General features: G+C 37.0%; 1 protein-coding gene across 2 annotated transcripts in view; it reads right to left on the reverse strand.

Annotated features, from left to right (window-relative positions):
* Positions 1-18,931, reverse strand: part of LOC122660348 — an 82,186-nt gene that overhangs the window by 55,549 nt on the left and 7,706 nt on the right. For both annotated transcript variants that reach the window (XM_043855611.1, XM_043855610.1), the window contains exons 4-8: positions 16,329-16,431; positions 16,054-16,216; positions 2,687-2,861; positions 890-1,018; positions 147-758 (exon numbers count right to left, since the gene is read on the reverse strand). In XM_043855611.1, coding sequence (XP_043711546.1) covers positions 147-758; positions 890-1,018; positions 2,687-2,861; positions 16,054-16,216; positions 16,329-16,431 — 1,182 coding nt within the window. The remainder of the gene's footprint in view (positions 1-146; positions 759-889; positions 1,019-2,686; positions 2,862-16,053; positions 16,217-16,328; positions 16,432-18,931) is intronic.

Here is an 18,931-nt window from a genome sequence, read left to right on the forward strand (position 1 = left end):
CTGAAAAGACTTAAACTATTAGAGTTTGCAACTATAACTGCTTACTTAGTATAAAAACCAACATGCATGAAACATTGATAAAAAATCTCACGAGGCTTGAGGGTAAAAATCTAATAGCTACAATCTTATATGTTGAAACAGTATACCCTTCGTGGATCGCGTTTGTAATCGGCAGGAAGATTAGGGACTGTGGTGACATCAGGCATTGATGTGCTGCTCGTTACTGCAGAAGAAAATGGAGATGCAGTTTGTAGTGGAGCAGCAGAATACTGCACCGAAATTATAGGAGTGCTGGGTGCCACCTGTGATGAAGTGCTTGACGAACTTGTCTGTGGAGCTACTGGAACATTCCCAAGTCTGCTTAGTAAGGGAGGGGGATTCTTAGGTAAGTGCCTCATATTAGCTATTACAATATCAGCCAACAGATCAGGATGGATTTTTGATATTAGAATTTCAAGGGACTCGGCACCTCTTTCACCCTGTGCCAGTAAAGCACCAATCATGGCAATCATTTGTTCCACAGGTGTCAAGTCACTATCCAGCAAAGGCAGCTTAGGAGCTATTCCATTTACAGCAATATCATCCTGCCTAGAATCATCAGGTATCTCGCCAGGAAATGCTGAGTTTCCTTGAGGACCATAACGAGTTCGTTTAGCAGTAATTTCATCAGTATTAGTCATACCATCATTATCCTGAAGCATGGGCCGTTTCTTAATCAAATCCCCAAAAAAAGGTAGTGGACTTGATGGTTGATCATCCTGATCATCAAGAAAATAGACGCCCTTTAAACAATGACAATCCACTAAAGAGATTAAAAAAACAAAAAAGTTCAATAGGATTTGCACAATGCAAAAGGCTAAACAGGAACCACACTTTCCAATGTTATTACCTTGCCAAATCGAGCATCACGTGAAGCACGCTCAGTATTCTTTATCATTTTATCAACCTGCCGAATTACTTGATCAGCAGCATCTCCAGCATTCATTGCTCGTAAAGCCCTTAGTAATCTCTCACGTGACTGAAATTGCAACAGAGTATACAATGTGTCAGACTGTTTTATGCATGAGGATTGTACTTTAGAAATCAACAGTTCGAAGAGGTATGTTCACAAATGTGCAAATACAATATTATACAACTTATCAAGTCTTAATTCAGGATATCAGAATGTTCAAGGTTTCAAGCATGTCTCTACAAGACATGGGATGCAATCACTGATTAAACCATAAGGTCAGCATGGAAATTCATGCTGTTGAGAATCTAAGTGAAACCAAAACAACCTCATTAACAGCACAAGAATAGGATAACAAATAAAGAAGAACAGATTCAGAAACAACATTTGAAAAAACACAACAGCGGCGGACATTTAAATATAAACTCCTCTGGCATGAGAGAAACAATTGAGTCTTTTCAGAACTACTTTTTTTTTTTGGTAAAGCTTTTTCAGAACTACTAAGTGAATAAGTATCATAAGGCTACTGAAACACCTGATCTGCTAGTTCTATTAATCATCTAAACTGAGTTTTAGATGAGAAGGAATTATGTGCTTTAAACACCAAAAATGCATTGTTATTGTCCAATTTGGGTACATTGAGGTGTTCTTTTCTTTTCTTATTTCATATATAAGCAACAAGAAAATGTATCTTTCCTTGAACCAAAACGTGTTACATAGATGTACAAGTGAAAAGGGAAGATAAAAAAGAAGCAACTGCCTCCAATTTCCCTCGCTCAAAACAAACCACAGTAAAGGAAAAAACAAACTCCGTCAGTTCATCCCCCACACCTACACCCTCTGAATAAAAAAAATAAAAAAAACAAGAGGTGGGAAGAGAAAACCACCACCACCAATCTCAATTCAAAGCAACTTCCATGGGGACAAACCAACCCCCCCCCCCCCCCCCCTCCAAAAAAAAAAGTAAAGGATTTGAGCAGATATCTTCCTTTTGATAATATCTACAAGACTACAACCTTGAGTGGCAAGGCTGTTCCTCTCCCGGATTACTCACCCTCTATTTTCGTTAAAAAATTCATTATGTAACATTGGAGAGACAGAAGAGTAAGCTATATGGTTACGTACTGTGTAGGCCTCATTGAATAACTCATTCCTATCACTGGATTTTGTGGAGTTCATAATGATCAGCACCCCTCTGCTCACATAACCAACTTGCTTGATGCATCAACACCTCCCTTTGATTCCCTAAACCCTCATTTCTCTAATAAAAACTCTTATAGATATATGGACAAATGAACTCTGTCTGGAAGCGTAGCGTATGCCAGCTCTAACGAGTCTATCTCTCCTCCCCCTCCCCAAAGAAATGACATCTGCCCCTGTTGTGGGAGGAGAGAGAAAGATTCACGATATATATATATATATATGGGCAAGAGATCGTTGTCTGGTCGCGTGGCCCCTGCAACAGCGCGGGGGGCAATGAAAGCACGTGCAGGGGCATCAACGTGGATGGGATTTTTTATTGTGGCGATTTCACGCACTCCTGTGTCTGGACTCAGTTTTTTTTATATATATATATATTAGATAGCTAGCAACAAGATGGTGCATCAGACACTGTTTAGATTGATCAGTTGGATATCAATCTTCATGGATCAGTCATTTTTTTGGCAGATTTAAGCTGCTGAAGGAACATAAAACAAGAAATAAAGAACCTAAGCAAAAGTGGAAGATAAGGTTTACCTCTTTAATGGCTGGATGGGTACACCTTAAGAACCCCAGGAAGGCAGTCCTTAGAGAATACTGGATACTGGCAGCATGTCCACCCCTTAGTGTCTCAAAATTTGGGTCAAAACCAAGAAGTGCAGAAAGAACACTACTATAGTGGAAGGGCCGCCTCCTCGCAATAGCCGCAAGACTGTCAACCAAATGGTCTATGTCATTAGATAGAAGTTATCCTAAAGAAAAGGCAGAACAAGCATTACAAACATGAGGATTAAAGGGAATGACAACAAATATATTTAGAAATAAGGAACAGAAAAGCATAAATATATATATATTTATTTATTTATTTATTTATGCACAGAGATAGAAGCACAGTTCTTGAGCATAGGCACATCATCATGGAGAGTAGTGTGCCATAGGGTGGAAAATTAGAGGAATTTAATGGAAGGAAAGTGAACCCAAAAAAACATAAATATCAAAGCCAAAATTGTGGTCCTTCAACCAATCCTCCAAAAGAAAGCATCCAAGTTTCACACATCAAGGCAAACCAGTAAGTTATCAACTTAAACAATCCAATTGTGGTCCTTCAACCAATCCTCCAAAAGAAAGCATCCAAGTTTCACACATCAAGGCAAACCAGTAAGTTATCAACTGAAACAATCCAATTAAACTCCCAAAAAGTATAGAAGTTATTCATCTCGAAGCATTTCGTTGAAACCCTCCAAAATAACTTCCCTTTTTCTTTATCCAGGAAAATAGAAAAAGCTCATCCCTTTCCATAATAAAAACAATCCCCAGATTAAATAGTCCCAGTTAAGACGTAAAATCTGCAATCTTGTTACGCTCGTCACAGCATTGGACCAGGCCTAAACACCATTAATTCAACTGCTAGTCTACCACCCCAGGACAAAAAACCTTCACTCTCTTTTTAAGAGTTTTAAATTATGAGAAAAACTCGTATTTGACAGAATTAATGAATCAGAAAGCACCAAGTTTCCCAAGCAGAAAGAAATTGCAATAAAGATGCTAAAAAATCTTTGCTCCCATTCGTGGAAACACCATCCATTCGTAATTTCACGTTCTTTTTTTATAGGGAGATCAACAGCTAAGATGACCCCATTTAGTGGGATAAAGCTGAGTTGAGTTGAGTTGAGCAGCTAACATGACATTATCACAGTAGTCTAGCCTGGAGAGGGACTTACTTTGCCGAGGGATTTACAAACAATCTAAATGTAATTAACAAAGTAATCATCAGCTGATTCCTTAAAAGGATCTCTAGAAACTTTTAAAGAAATCAATCCGATCAGTTTTAAGGCAGTCAAGCAGATACAGCAAAGATCTACTTCACACTTCACAGTCATTGAGGTTTCTGGTCATTCTAGGGTCCATGATATTTAGGTTCGAAACACTTCATAGAACATTGAACTACCGCATTCTCAATACAATTCTGTAAATCTGAGGAAATCTCATATGAAGAATTGAAGACTAACAAGCTACACACACCTAGGATCTGACCAGAGGTCCAGAACTTAACCATATATCCTTGCCCAGCACCTTTTTATTAATGTACGTAGTCCAAAGAAGCATGGAGTTGTCATTTTTCAGTGGCATAAATGTAAGGACCCTACAAAACATATCCATAATTTGCTTCCAACAGAACCTCCGATTCAACAGGCACCATATTGCATCAAACTTTATTCAGCTACATACCAATACCTCCAGACTTCCAGGATTGTCCCTCTTTGGATTAAACAGGTATTCTCTAGGGGTCCACTAGAGTTCATGCAGTATTGAGCTATTCTCCTTTTGGCAAAAGAACAAGCTTCTGCCAGGGCAGGTCATGATGGCAGGTCTTTTGAGCAATTGGTAGCAAAGGATCAGCAGGATCATTGGTGGCAGGAGTTCATCTAAAATGGACATTCTCAGAGGTAGTTTCACTGATTCCTAACTCTGCAACTGGAAAGAATGGCAGGATGTGGACTAGTTAGATTCTGCATGACGGTGCCCAGTTGGAAGTGAACCTATCAAGCTGAACTTTGGCAGCTGTTCAGTTGGAATCCAGGCCCTTTATACATAGTTTAAGTCTTAGAAAAGTGTAGGCAAAGACATTCTAACTTATTCAAGTCCTATGGGTGAGCATAACTCAGTCAGAAGTGACATTAAGGCTATTCACACAATCAAAAAGCCCATTGTTTGGCATAATCCATGAATATCTCATCACATTGGATTCCCAAAACAGACCATCCTTGAACAGATGATCTGGCCAAGTTAGAATTTGACACAAGTCCAGGGATTGTAGTAAAAATTGTACAATGTGCAATACTTTTGTAGAGAAAAAACTGAATACACCTTATGCCTCACTCAAAAATGAAATGCATAATGACAATACAATTATGGGAGAGGGTTTCCCACACTGCCAGTGTAGGGAAGAAATCTGCATGCCACACCAATGGTTGCCCCGAAAAACGTATCATCTACATGGGATCCACATATTCAGAGTAGGTGAGAGAAAATAATAAAATTATTTTTGTGAGAGAGAAACTACACTCTGACATTGTGGGGAATTTTTTCTCTACTACTATTTATGGCAAGTTTACATTTATAAATTGAAGCAAAGAAAATGCATAATACAAATGGACATAACTAGACCTAAAAAATTGTGTCAAAACATTCCATTTTTCTTGTTTCCTTTTCAAAAGGCATAAACTCGTCATATAATGCTGAAAGAAAGAGTGAACCCCCAAAGGCATCTCTTTTCGGTACAGGTGAGGGAAAAAGGCAGTTTCTAACTGATTTATAAAACGAAAATAATCGGCCCGGTACAGTCTTAGCTCTCTTCACTACCTTTTTGGCCATAGAGCCACTCACTTATCAAAGGTATGGATCTCCCTATCTTTCCATGAATTACAAAAAAATTCAAGAAACTATATTCCACATTGGTTTGCCCATGAATGAATAAGTACCAATCTGCCACCTGTAAAGTTGATAAGTTATTCCAGTGGTCTCCATGGAGCTACCATGCAAACCCAAGTGTTAACAGGCCTGACATACAATCCTAGAGACACTACAGTCCAACAGCTGGTTAGCATTCTGTCCATCTCAAAAAAAAGAAAAGGTGGGCATTCCTCCTCGAAAAGGAGTTTGTCCAATGTAAGGCACTTTTCGAGCATCAATGTCCACAGAAGGCCACTTTGGAAAGGACAGTAGTTCTGCTAAGAAGCTTTAACAGGATATGAAGATCCAGAGGCAACTAATGCAGAATAAACCAATCTTACTGAAAATACAGCTCCTTAGTCATACTTCCGAATTACCAAGTCTTCCAGACATCCATTTGAGATTTAATCTACTTAAGTAAACCAAGTTGACCAACAACCCTGCCCACTACCTTCTATTTCTTGGAAAAGTAGTCATAATATTAAGGAGAAACCGTCAAGGTGAGAAACACATCTAATGCATGCACAGACCAGCACTATACAGAAAGAATATACAGTAATACCACCAAAAAGATACATCACGGGGGAGACCCAATTAGCTAGAATAGAACCCACAAATTCTGCAAATCCAAGCCCCAGACCAATTCTCTGAGATTCATCATAACCCCCCCCCCCCCCCCCGCAACACTTGAACCCCATAATTTTGCTTTTGACAAAGATTAATTCTCAACCTTGATAAGAAGGCAACGGAGAATAAGTCTTCACTGTGTGTCATTTGTGAAAGGTGGGACTTAAATATATTCTGCAAACTGTAAATGGGGCAGTCATGTCAGAATTAAGCACCGAAAAACCTTTAACAAGCCCAAAGTTTTAGCATTTTAAAATAACTTGCTACAAGCTTCCACACCCAATTTCAGTAAGGAACATAAAAAGTGATCATCTTGATCCAGAAACCTTTTGACTTCTAAAACAAACCACTGGCATGCCATGATGCCAACAAATAACAGGTCCTTACTCCTTATCCACTGGTCTAGACACCACTTACACTTGAAATAATCTACCTCCAAAGCATTTAAGTTCTTTTTTTGATCTGAGGATCCCTGTCAAACTATCTCTCAGGCTTGAAGCAAGGTTCAAGATTTCGGTTTCAACTGGTATCTCAACCTTGGTCGAAACCAAAATGGACAAAATGACACTGAAAAGACACCAAAAGGGTAAAAATATACCACCCAAATTGCACCAAAATATGGTCCATTTCACTGAAAAAACGAAGACATTGAAGCCCGCTCAATTCACAAGTGATTTCATTTAGACCAAGGTCGAAAACAAAATATGGCGCCGAAATTTCAACATGTTGGTTGAAATTGTGAAGCATGGCTTGAAGGAATGCTACTCTGAAACTTTACCCATTCCTGACCATCAACAAACCCCCTTCCAATAAGCCACTGAAAGTAACAATTGAAATGTTTGACACGGGGAGCTTTAGGATTCATAGCAGGAATAATTTACAAGAAAAACAGACTTTTGGATAAAACAAAATTCATGAGAACCTAAAAGAGACGGTATATTCTATTATATATATATATATATATGATGGGAAAATCATGTTGCAACTAAAGTTGGTGAAAAGAGAAGTTGCAACCTTATTTTTTAGCCCTTTTAGTATAAGGCACTTCTTTCTATTAGGGTAAAATCCTGTAATTTCACACTTGAACTTGAAAAATGTGTAAGACAATAATGGCAAGTCGCTCTCAAATTCTTTTGAAATCCTTTTTTTACCCAACTTAAATTTTTTTTGGGAATAAGAGAAAGGGCAATCAAAAGAAGGTTACCACTTCTAAATTCACCACTTTGGTTGCACCAAGATGCACCCATATATGATTCAGAAGTTAATATTAATCATTCTCACTATGTTGCACAAGAGAGTATTGAATATCTATTTAAGAAGTTTTATAGAAATAATTACTTGAACTCCCTCAACTAATTTTCTATGTTGCAGTTTCTTTGAAAATTGCTTTTGAGCTTCTTCATTTAACAGATTTCTGAACAGAAGCTTTGATCCATTACTGATTTATCCCAGTGCAGCAGTTCTAGTGATTCAGATTTTTGCCTTCATGGATAGAATCTTTAGAGGATCCTAAATTTTTTAGATTTATTTATAATATCATTCAGAACATTTACACTAGGTTCTGCTTGGATCTTTTCTCAATCAGGAAGTGCAATACTAACAAAATAAAAAGAAAAATAATACAGGTATCAAATCCAAAAGACAATGTCATACCCATTCCAGAAGACCAAAAATAGGACAGAAATGGAGTGATTGAGATTGATAATCAAGCGATACCCCAAACTGACCATTTCATTTTCTTGGTTACAACATAAATCAAGAGGGAACGATTGAGAATGATACTTCTCATGAAACAAGAGCAGAGTGAATCATGTGAAGCAGAGATTTCAGTGAGTGGAATGATTGCTGCATCTATTAAGGTTAATGAATAAAGTTTAAAGGTATATGGCCAATGATGCTGAATGATATTGAATATCAAGACAAATAGAAACAACATATACATAAACTAAGGTATCTCAGAGAATATTGACGAGACTTCAGTGTGTGGAATGATTGCTGGATTCATTAAGGTTAATGGATAAAGTTCAAAGGTATATGGCCAATGATGCTGAATGATTGAATCTCAAGACAAATAGAAACAACATATACATAAACTAAGGTATCTCAGAGAATATCAACATTTTTTCAAATAAGAAACGATTATTCAAATAGAGAACAGGCTAGTGATACAACAAGGACGTCAACGTCAACAAGAGAAATAGAACCAGAAACCATATTCTACACAAGGCTTAACACCCTAACCCCCAAAGCAAAGACAAAACAAAATGGAATGGCATCACGGAATGCAATCTGGACTGTACAACTACTTGCTTTGCCAGATCATCCCCCATCTCATTTGCAGTCTGTGGGTTCCATTGAAAGTGAACTTGCATATGGGAAGCCAATAAATTAATGGATCTAATAAGACGAGAATAACACCATGCCTCTTCGTCCCAAGAGGCAAGATTAGAAAGGATAGAATTCGAAGATAGAACATTTGAAGGAACTCTGGACTTGCCCCAATAGGTGAAAATATGGGGGGAGGTAGATTAAATGGTACAGAAATGCACAAACAAAGCCCAAAAATGCATCAGTAAGGAGTTATAAGCAACAAAATGAAGGTGGTAAAAGGATAATAGGAAGGTTAAGAAAAACATTTTCACCTACATGCTATGTTGCACCAATTTGAATGATTAAACAAAAGTTTTCATTGACTGAATACCTTTATCTACAACAAAAATGCGCTGGTTATAAGCAAAAAATGAAGGTGGTAAAAGGATAACAGGAGGGTCAAAAGGAAAACATCTTTTGCCTAAAGGCTATGTTGCAACAATTCCAAGGGTTAATTGACTGAAAACTTTTATCTACAACAAAATGAGCTGGGCCATTGCACTGCTTTGATACAACAATCTTGGATTCTCTTGTCCTCAAAATTTAAACTTGTTCAGCTTCTTAAAGTTGAAGATTATTCATATTGTACACAAGTTATTCCAGTGACACATCTAAACACTGGAAACTTTCTTCTAGAGCACGTCACTCCTCAATTTTATCATTGCAATTCTATTGTACTCAACTATATAGGCTAGGCTGTTAATAGTAGACAGATACAGATTGTATGTCAAGGTTGTATAATCTAGATAATATTTAATAGTACATAGAGAAATATAGAGGAACAAGAAATTGTACTAGTCTCAAAATATGAGCAGCTAGCCAAACAAATGCTTTTGTATGCAACAATACTAATTTTTTTCAGGTTGGTTTCGTTTTGAAATGTACCAGAAAGTTCAAAAGAACCTGCCTAAAATAAGTATATCCATTTACAAACTCATATCAAATATTTTTACTACACAACCTGTTAGTTATCTAACAAATCCAGCTTCTAATATAATCATAAACTTTGATGATATATCAATAGTTTGGTTTTTGCAGTTTGCCATGTGCAAACACTTCTTTCCATGTCTAATCCCATCCAGACATGATCACAGGACTATGCTGCACGTTTCTTCTTTCATTCTTTTTTAGCATTAAAATACTGTGCATCATTTTTTTTGGGAGGGGGTAGTGGGGGACATTCCCAAGACAACCAATGAACCAAAGAAAAAGTGAAGGCTTTATGATGCAGGACATTTGGGGGCTGCTCCTACTAGCCCTAGCCAAGGCCCCATTGGATACTTCAAGGGGTACCATCTCAGGCCCAAGCCCAAGCCCTACCAGCCCTGCATTTAGTTTATTTATGTTTTATGTTTTATTTTTAGAGTTATTTGGCAGTTATTGCTGTAAAACTAGTTATTAGGGGGCACTCATTGCTGTAGAAGTAGTTATTAGGGAGTTATTTTCTGCATTTTTTTTTATTTTGAGTTTTTAAAAGACTGTATTTTGAGAAGGAATGGGAACAGAATTGAATAACCAAAGAATGAATTGAGTTCCTGGCTGTGTGCGTGTGCACCCTCCTTCCCCCCCCCCCCCTTCCTCCTCCTTCTCACGGCTTCTTCTCTTTTACCCCTGCAATCCTGATTTTCTTTCTGGATTCTCTTTCTTCCTTACCCCTCCCCCCATTACTTTATATTCCCAAGACATAAGACAATCAATGAACAAAAATGAAAAAAGTGAAGACTTTACATAAACATAAAAACATCAGCAGAAATCTTTAAACTCATTTAAAATGAAACCAATCCAAAATGAAGGAGCTGCACTATTCCCAATAATGGATAATATCACTAAAGAACCATCTTGATCCTTCCCTTCCACATAACCCAACAAAATTGAAAAGAACCACACTCCAAAGTCTACGGCCTCTAACGCCCAAATAGTCTACAACGCCATGATGTGAAAACATCCTTAGGTTTCCCAGGCTCACCCTCTCCAGCCACTAGAGAGAAGAGAAAAGGCTAACACATGCCTTCTGCTTGTGGTTACATCAAACACGTATTCCTCAAATGTTTTGCATAACAACGGATGCAATACCCCTAATCAGAAAGTCACGAGTAGAGCTAACTAAAACACATAAAAACGTCCCAGTAATTCAGTCCATATTCTTTTTTCTTCTCTTCCCACTGAGATGTCCACCACATCCAGACTCTAAGATCAAAGGATTCTGCAATCTTCTCTCTCTCTAATAGGGAAGTTGAACATGCCAAGGACCATATAACTTCCTTATTACAGACTTCAAAACAATGACTAATTCCGGGGCCTAGAAGAGGCAAAACTGCATAAAAACATGAAAGGATCATGAATGATGCCTTTTTCCTAACCGTAAGACCATGTGAAAATCTCCAGTATCACAATCATCATACCCTTACCACACCATGATGCTTGATCTTCCTTATCAAACCTTCATATCGATTTCCATACACTGGGAGTTTTCTTCATCACCCCTCAAAGTTTCCAAAAGAAAGGCATTCCAACATTGTATCCACATAGGCACTTCTGTTCACAATAAACTTTTTCTCTCCCACCTCTAACTGTCACCCTGCCCCTTCAACCCCCCCCCCCCCAAAAAAAAAAAATTAATTCTAAATCCATATAATAATGCTGTGAAGTAATCAAATGCCATCTCTGATCTAACCAGTTCATAAATTCAGTGGGAAGTATACAATTCACCACACAAGCAACAAATAAGCCAAGTTCTTCACCTATTAATTTCAATCACCAACTATAAGACGGCAAGTGCGGTGACTTCAAATCCAAGTTTCAGGGAGCAAGATAAGGCGTACATGCAGATTAAGAGGTTTGATGCTTCCAATCTTCAGGTGCCATGACTTAAAATCTTCATTGCATTTAGTGTTGCTTTTTAAAATAAAGCAAGAACTCACACATTTAACGACAGAAATAATAGACAGACATCACTACTCTATCACAAACTCACACATTTAACGACAACTCAAAACCAATATAGATGAAAAATGCAAAGCCTAGCCTTATAGATTGATTAGGCAAAGGCAGCATTCAAAAGCAAAAGTTCCTTCTAGAAACTTTTTCCTACAAGTAGACTTGAAAATTGACAATCTCACTTCTAGACTGACAGTTAACTAAGTAGTAGCCAATGTTCTCTCGTATAAGAACCTTCCAGGGTTCTAATACTAAAAGACATAAAGGGTGCAGGGTTTCAAATATATAATATAAGGAAGTAAAGGCCAATAAACTGGCAGAAAAAAAATATCAAATCAGACCATATGAATGTCTCAATCTCCTCCTCTTCACTCATCAGCCTGATCATAAAATGTGATTGGGCATCACTCAAAAGGCTGACAACACATACAATTAAAACATTAACATTTTCCCCACCTAGAGTATGCTCTAAGTCTCTAAGTGGTTGTAGTTTAATACAACAGAACAATAAAATGTTGGTCTTCTCTCCCCCCTCCCCTTCTCTCTCTCCCTGAAAAGCAGATAAATATAAACCAAAATTGTGAAGCAGCATCAATCATGTTTACCCCAAATTTAATTAAATGCATCTTTTCTTTTGAAACACCAAATAGAGCACTGGTCTTAGATTACTCTTTCCTCATAAAGAAATCAAAATAAATACTATGCCAGCACCCAGAAACATGTCTACTGCAAAGAAGACGGCATCCATCAGTTTTTTTGCAGCCAAATTTTAATCACTTTACTCCGATGGAGTTTATTTTGTGAGCATTGCATAAGAAAAACGTTTTTTCCTGTTCAGTGCTCCCCCTCACTACAAGCAACAGCCAAAAAACATGCAGAGTGGCATAATCTTGCTGTCTGTAAAACTTTTCAGCTGCGTGCAAGTTACCAGAAACAATGCCCATCTACTAGAGACGCATTACACCGCCATATTTGTTGGAAAGAAGCAGTTATCAAAAAGCTTAGAAGAAGGAAAAAAGGCCTTGTGAATTAATTGCAAAATATAACACAACCATATGCCTTCAACTTATTATCCTCCCTTGTTAGGAAACAGTTGTGATGATTCAAAGGGGAAAATGAAATGCGAGCCATTTTATTCCTTTCTGGGGGGAGTGGGGCTAATTAAAAAGATGTGTGTTAACTGCAGTTCTGCACTATGTAAGTACTTCTATAAATTAGCAGCATGAATCTTAAAGCTATCTTATAAATCCCTTTTTTTTACATTTTTTTGGATAGATGAATCCCTCCAATTGAAAATGCAAGATCCCCATGGCACTTGGTTTACACCATGATTTCTTAGATTTCTAATTATAGTGCCCCTTGGGTGTTTATTTGACAACTATTAAATTCATGACTTAAGAAACCATCAGTAGATCACCCAGCCTTAGTTATTTTGAGTTTTGACAAAACATTCATCCTAAAGCCAAAAATGATGGAAAGACACAAGTCCCGGCGGCTCTCCAAGCTTCAATAATTTTAAAAAAAAAAAAAAAAGGCTGAGAAAACAAAAAAGTGGGCTCATTTTTAACCTATAAAGTGATGAAGAAAACAAAAGACAAAAATCGACAACCAGTCAAATTGAAACAGTTTAGTTTAAATTAAAGAATTAACTACAAATACTTTAGACACTGGGTCATAATTAACCAACAACAAAGTAATGGTCGACACAAAGAATCCTATATTCCAAGACAAACAGTATAAGGTTGGGGGAGGGGGGATTGGGGGAAGAAACAAGCCAACCATGTTACAGGAAGTAGATTGAGAATTGCCAAGTGATACCCAGCAAGGGCAAAAAAGAATAGTTTTGACTATTATGGATGTTATATGTGCATCAACATTTAAAAAATTATATTACAATTTAAAATGGCATTTTGTCAATCAGCCCATCTAAATACAGCGGAGATACTCCTAGAATGTGTAGAAGAGATGGTCAATCAACAGTTTACAAAAAAATAAACTACAACACGTGACCACTGGATTCCTCTCAGGAAATTGGATGCCAATCTCATCCATTCGTTCTCAAATCCTATAATAGGCCAGTGGTGTTGGCATCAGACCCCACAGTAGCCATATGAATTGCAGTTTAATAATGTTAAGCCCCGTTATCTCCCACTATTTGAGCCACCGAGCACCAGCCTCAAGCACAAATCCGATCTCTAATCACCACATTTCCATCTAACTCCACACAAGAAAGCTGGTCGGCATGCCGCAATAATGCCATAAAAAGCAGTTGTACTACAACCTGTTTCCAGACTTCAGTAATCCCTTAAGATTTCAAAAACAGTAGAAAGAGATGAGAAAATTAAAGCTTGCATCATATTGAATATTCTAGAGAAGTAGAAAATGCAATATAGTAGCACAATGGTAACACGTTTAATAGCCATTACTTGTACTGAATATTAAATTTCTAGTGATCGGTAACTGTTGCATGCAGATGAACATACATAAAGCCAATATGTGTAAAAATTATGTCCTGAATATTTAAGAAACACATAAAGATGAGGTAAGTAATACCATAATATAAAATCAAAACTATCACGCATAAAACTACCAAAGTTGCATAATGCCAAACTATATACTCATTTCCCAACTACAAGCATGGACACTAATGCATTAAAATAACATCATTATGGCAACCGAGCCACACCTCAAGCCAACCATATAAGGTTAACACTGAAATCTGTCCTTGCAAAATCATCCAGAAAATTACATAGTTGTTCATGTAGTGCATGAAACCATAGAACTTGACACCTTAAATACATAAATATGCATACACAAATTAAACAATTACACGTATATGGTATATCATAACACAAGAAACCTAAAATATCATACACACCATTTTTCTAACCAATCTTAACATTGTCACGATGCCTTATAGGCTGGATAGAATTCTATCAAGATAATATATCACAAATCATGGTGAGATTTCAACAGCTTCTTCTATTTGGTGATCTCAATACTCAATTTTAAGCAAGGACAAAATCAGAAAACTTCAACAGCTGGACATACTGAGAGTTTCATGAAGATTTGTAGCAAGTACTTTTTTCACGAGCTAGTTCCCAGGGGTACCAAGTACATCTACGTATTCGGAAGAAAAAAAAAGTAAAAAAGAAACTTAAAGAAAACAATATTTAACAAATTAAATATCAACCCAAAGACTAGTTATGACTAAATGTCAAATATACATATTGATATCAAGATAACTCAATATTGTATCCCTCCAAGCAGGATTTCTGGAAACCATTTTATAAAATAATTGATTGCTACCAGAAGACGTAATAAATTTCTACACTCCTGCAAAAGAAACAACCTCAGGGAGGAGAATTAAGCGGGAAGAAGCAAATAACAGGGTAAGACCATCAAACTTAGCTCTTGACCTGTGTGGGAAGAGAGATTTCCTAACAATAAATCTCAATTATCCCTCCAATAATTATTCGGTTCAGAAGAAATGAGGGAACATATAATAATAGGTTGAGTGGTAGTTACCTATTCCCCCCCCCCCCCAACAACCCACCCACCAAAAAAATAGGGTTGAGTGGCAGTTGATACTCTTAATTCCTAATCCACTTACCAGGACTACAACAAATCCACCTCAAGAAACCAAAAAAGATTGCTAAGTTCATCTACTAACCATTGTATCAACAAGAAAGAAAGTAAACATAGGTTCCCACAACAAAGAACAGCAGCAGAAAACTATGCATCCTCTTCTGGAATCGTCAAGCATCACCTGATTGTGAATATCAACCTATAGGCTAAAACAATATGCCTTCTAAAAAATTAATTCTCCCCCTTCGTTTGCACCAGCAACGTAAAGGATAAATGGAACGCTATAGAAAAGACACTCCCATCTCTAGACAATAAGATCAGCAAATCCTTAGGGAGAACTATAACTACACACTTTTGCCAACACTACAATTGTAGGAAAACTAAAAAATTCAGCACTATATGTGGATACAAACCTAGAAATTTAAATTTAAAATATATATAAATATATATATATATATATATATATATATATATATATAGAGAGAGAGAGAGAGAGACATATCAGACTCAGACCCATCCATTAAAAAGCATACAATAATCAAATGCACTAGAAAGCAAAAGCTTCTCAAACATTTTAGAAACTAAGAACTTTGTGAAATTAAAAAAAAATTAAAAAAAATTAGAACTTTATTAGGGATGAGAAACTGGTAAGTCAAATTGGTTACCATTAATTCAATTTCTAATTTATAACATTCATGCAATTTAAATTTCACTAATCATGATTTAGAGCCATCAGATTTATGTTATCAGTGTTGCAGCTCTGAATACTAATGAATTTTTTATTGTTTGTGGTCAAATTTGTCCCTTCCACAGAAAGAAGAAAACCACTACCAAAGTAGAAGCCAAAATGAACTCAAAATACATAAGGTTAAAGCTACTAACTAAATTTCATAGAGTGTGAAACACTTATAAAGAGAGAGATGACTCACCAGTTGATAACAGCAATTATCAAAGAACCACAAAGAGTACTTGCTGATTGCAGCTGATCCAGGAGAAGGCCGAAAGCTTTGTTTGCTTCCAATGTGAATAAGGCTGGATCCAGGACCGGGTGACCTCCAACCACCCACGAAATATTAAAGGTCCGTCCCTTTCCTGTGAACAGTTGAAGAAAATGGCACGAATTTACAAATATGTCAAAAAAAAAATGCCTTAAAACATCTACAAATCAAACTTTTAAGTATCACAGTTGATTGCGATATGCTACCTTCTTTAATAGATGTTTCAGAATCATCGGCATCAGGCGTGAAAAGTAGGATGTATGTTTCCAAAAATTTCATTGCCAGCAACTTTGTTCCAACAGAACCAGGCTACATCATCAAGTGTAAGCAAATTTCCACAGTAGTAAAATATTTGAATTCATGATGGCGACCACCAGTTTGTTTCAAACAACCAAGACAGATTAGATATTCTTAAAAGCCACCATCCACCAGTTTCTTGTCAATTCCAAATGAGGCAGGAATTAAATGGATAGTAGAAATGTAGGTGAAGATTGTCATGATAGTTCAATTGATACTTCCTAGTCTATTGAATAACAAACACTGAAAGATTCTAGTAAGGATGACCATGAGAACAAATTAAAATCAATTTGATAAAATATTAAATTTTGAAATTTGAACGTAAAACTGTATCAAGATATATGAAGGTCACATTGATACAGAATTGAGAGAGGAGCTATTAAGGATGATTCAGTCAACATCAATGGAAGCAGAATAGGAGAGGAGCAATGGCGCCATTTGTATATGATCAGATCAATTAGATCCTTAGCCTCTCAGTTGCTGAATCTTTTCCAATGGAATCCATGAAGTACAAATGAGTTGGCGGATGAGCCACAAAAGCAAGGGGTTGTTAGGCCTGCTGTGTGTTTTGCGGAAGCCCTTCCTTTGTGATTTTCTGGGGCTTTTTTTTTTTGAAGGTTGGGGGGGGGGGGGGGGAACAAGAAAAAAATCACATTGACACAGACCATGTTCGCAAGCCCAACTGATAGCATACAAATGCGAGAGCTCCAGATATGCACTCCCACAACACAAAAATATGAAAGTAATACAAGCATGAGTTTTATTGGCTTGACACTGTTCAATAATGACACACTTTTTATGATAAATTGAAAGTTAACATTGTGATTTCAGATCTTGTCATTCCCCTGAGCAGATCCTGTGAAGAAAATTAGGGTCACCACACTTAGTAGAGCTTATGTTACCGGAGCAAAGGTCCGGCATCAAACAAGTCAAAGCCTGTGAAACACTTATAACCAAGCATTTGGGTAGAAGAGGCAGAGGGGAGGGGGGAAGCAAGGGTGGCTGTAGGTCTTTGAGGGTTGGGTGGAGGTTATTGATGAGAAGTTGTCTAGGGCCAGCTTGAAAGGGGAAGATGGGTTCATTGTCTGGGTTATGACGGAACCAATATTTCTTGGATGAGATACGGATTTGATCAAATATGCATTAGAAAAGAAAAGACAACAACAACAAACAGCTTATTAACAAGTATTCCTATAATATTCCCTTTCAGGGCTTTCAATCCACTCAAACAGCCTATTAAAAAAATTAGTTCTCTTTCACATCAAGCAGGCATCACTTTTACTCACTCCCCCCCCCCCCCCTTTCTCTTAATAGGCAACAGTGACAGAATTATATTAGAAGTAGAGAAAAAGAAAATGAACCACCCCTTCCCACCATTCAAGGAAATATGTGAACACAATGAGCAATGCCACTTCTCCCAAAACCAACAAACCATGCCATACCCATGTCCACAAGTCACAACCACAACCACCTAAAAGGGAGGGAGATAAAAACAAAGAATCATTAAGATCTAGTGTCTTGATAGCTTGATGCAACAAGATTTTTTCATCCTTCTACAAAAAAAAACCTAATTTTCTGCCAAATCAATGTTCGCTTCACCCCAAACATATCTTGAATAAACTCTGCCTATCTGATGAAGTTAGCCCAAAGATCTTCAGACCCTGTGACAACCAAGTCAAGCTTCCTCTACACACCAACCAAAACTGCAGTTCAGAGATACCTCTCAACCAAGCATCACTGTATTAGGAAATTTTCCTCAAATTGAAAATCGACACAGATAAACTCTCTTGAATCCTTCACCATTATCCTTTGTTCATATTTTCTAGTGAACCAAACAGAGACTTAAAGAAATCAATCTTATACCAACCAGTCACATCAACCAATGGAGAAATCATTTTCTTCTCAACCCTCCCCTCACAGATTTCAAATATTTTCTATGTTCAAACTTTCTTTCAATTTGCAATTGCTAGACATTTTATTTTGATTACCTCTTCTCCAACCCCCCATCCTCTTGCTAATATTAAATATGCTATAGTTTTTTCTATGCTTCTTAAATTTTGTGTGTTCCACACCATCTTGCAACTTTAAATGTTAGTTAAATAATCTAAGGTTTTACTTCGAGGCCCACTGCATGCACGTTAAAAAATTAAGGTAGTTAGACCCTCTTGCATCATGATCCATGTTTCCCATATCTTACTGCTTTGATCTTTGGGAACCATATGCTGGACCCTGTTGAGGTGGTTTTTGTTTCAAATCATAGGGAACAATTAGTAACGTTTTGTTTTAGACCAGTTTGTCTTTTTCATTTTGCTTAGGTCATTAAAAAGTAAATTATAAAGAAGAAGAAAATTCCTTTACTTTCTGTCTCTCCAGTAGTCTATGACATGACAAAAATAACTCTAATCATCAAGGATAGTTTGGGTTTCTGTCGTATTTCCCAGAAGAGGCAAAATTTTGCAAAGGGGTAATATAATTATTTAATTGAGTCTGATTAAAAATAGGAAATCTAATC

The sequence above is a fragment of the Telopea speciosissima genome, chromosome 4 (assembly GCF_018873765.1).
Source record: "Telopea speciosissima isolate NSW1024214 ecotype Mountain lineage chromosome 4, Tspe_v1, whole genome shotgun sequence".
NCBI lineage: Eukaryota > Viridiplantae > Streptophyta > Magnoliopsida > Proteales > Proteaceae > Telopea > Telopea speciosissima.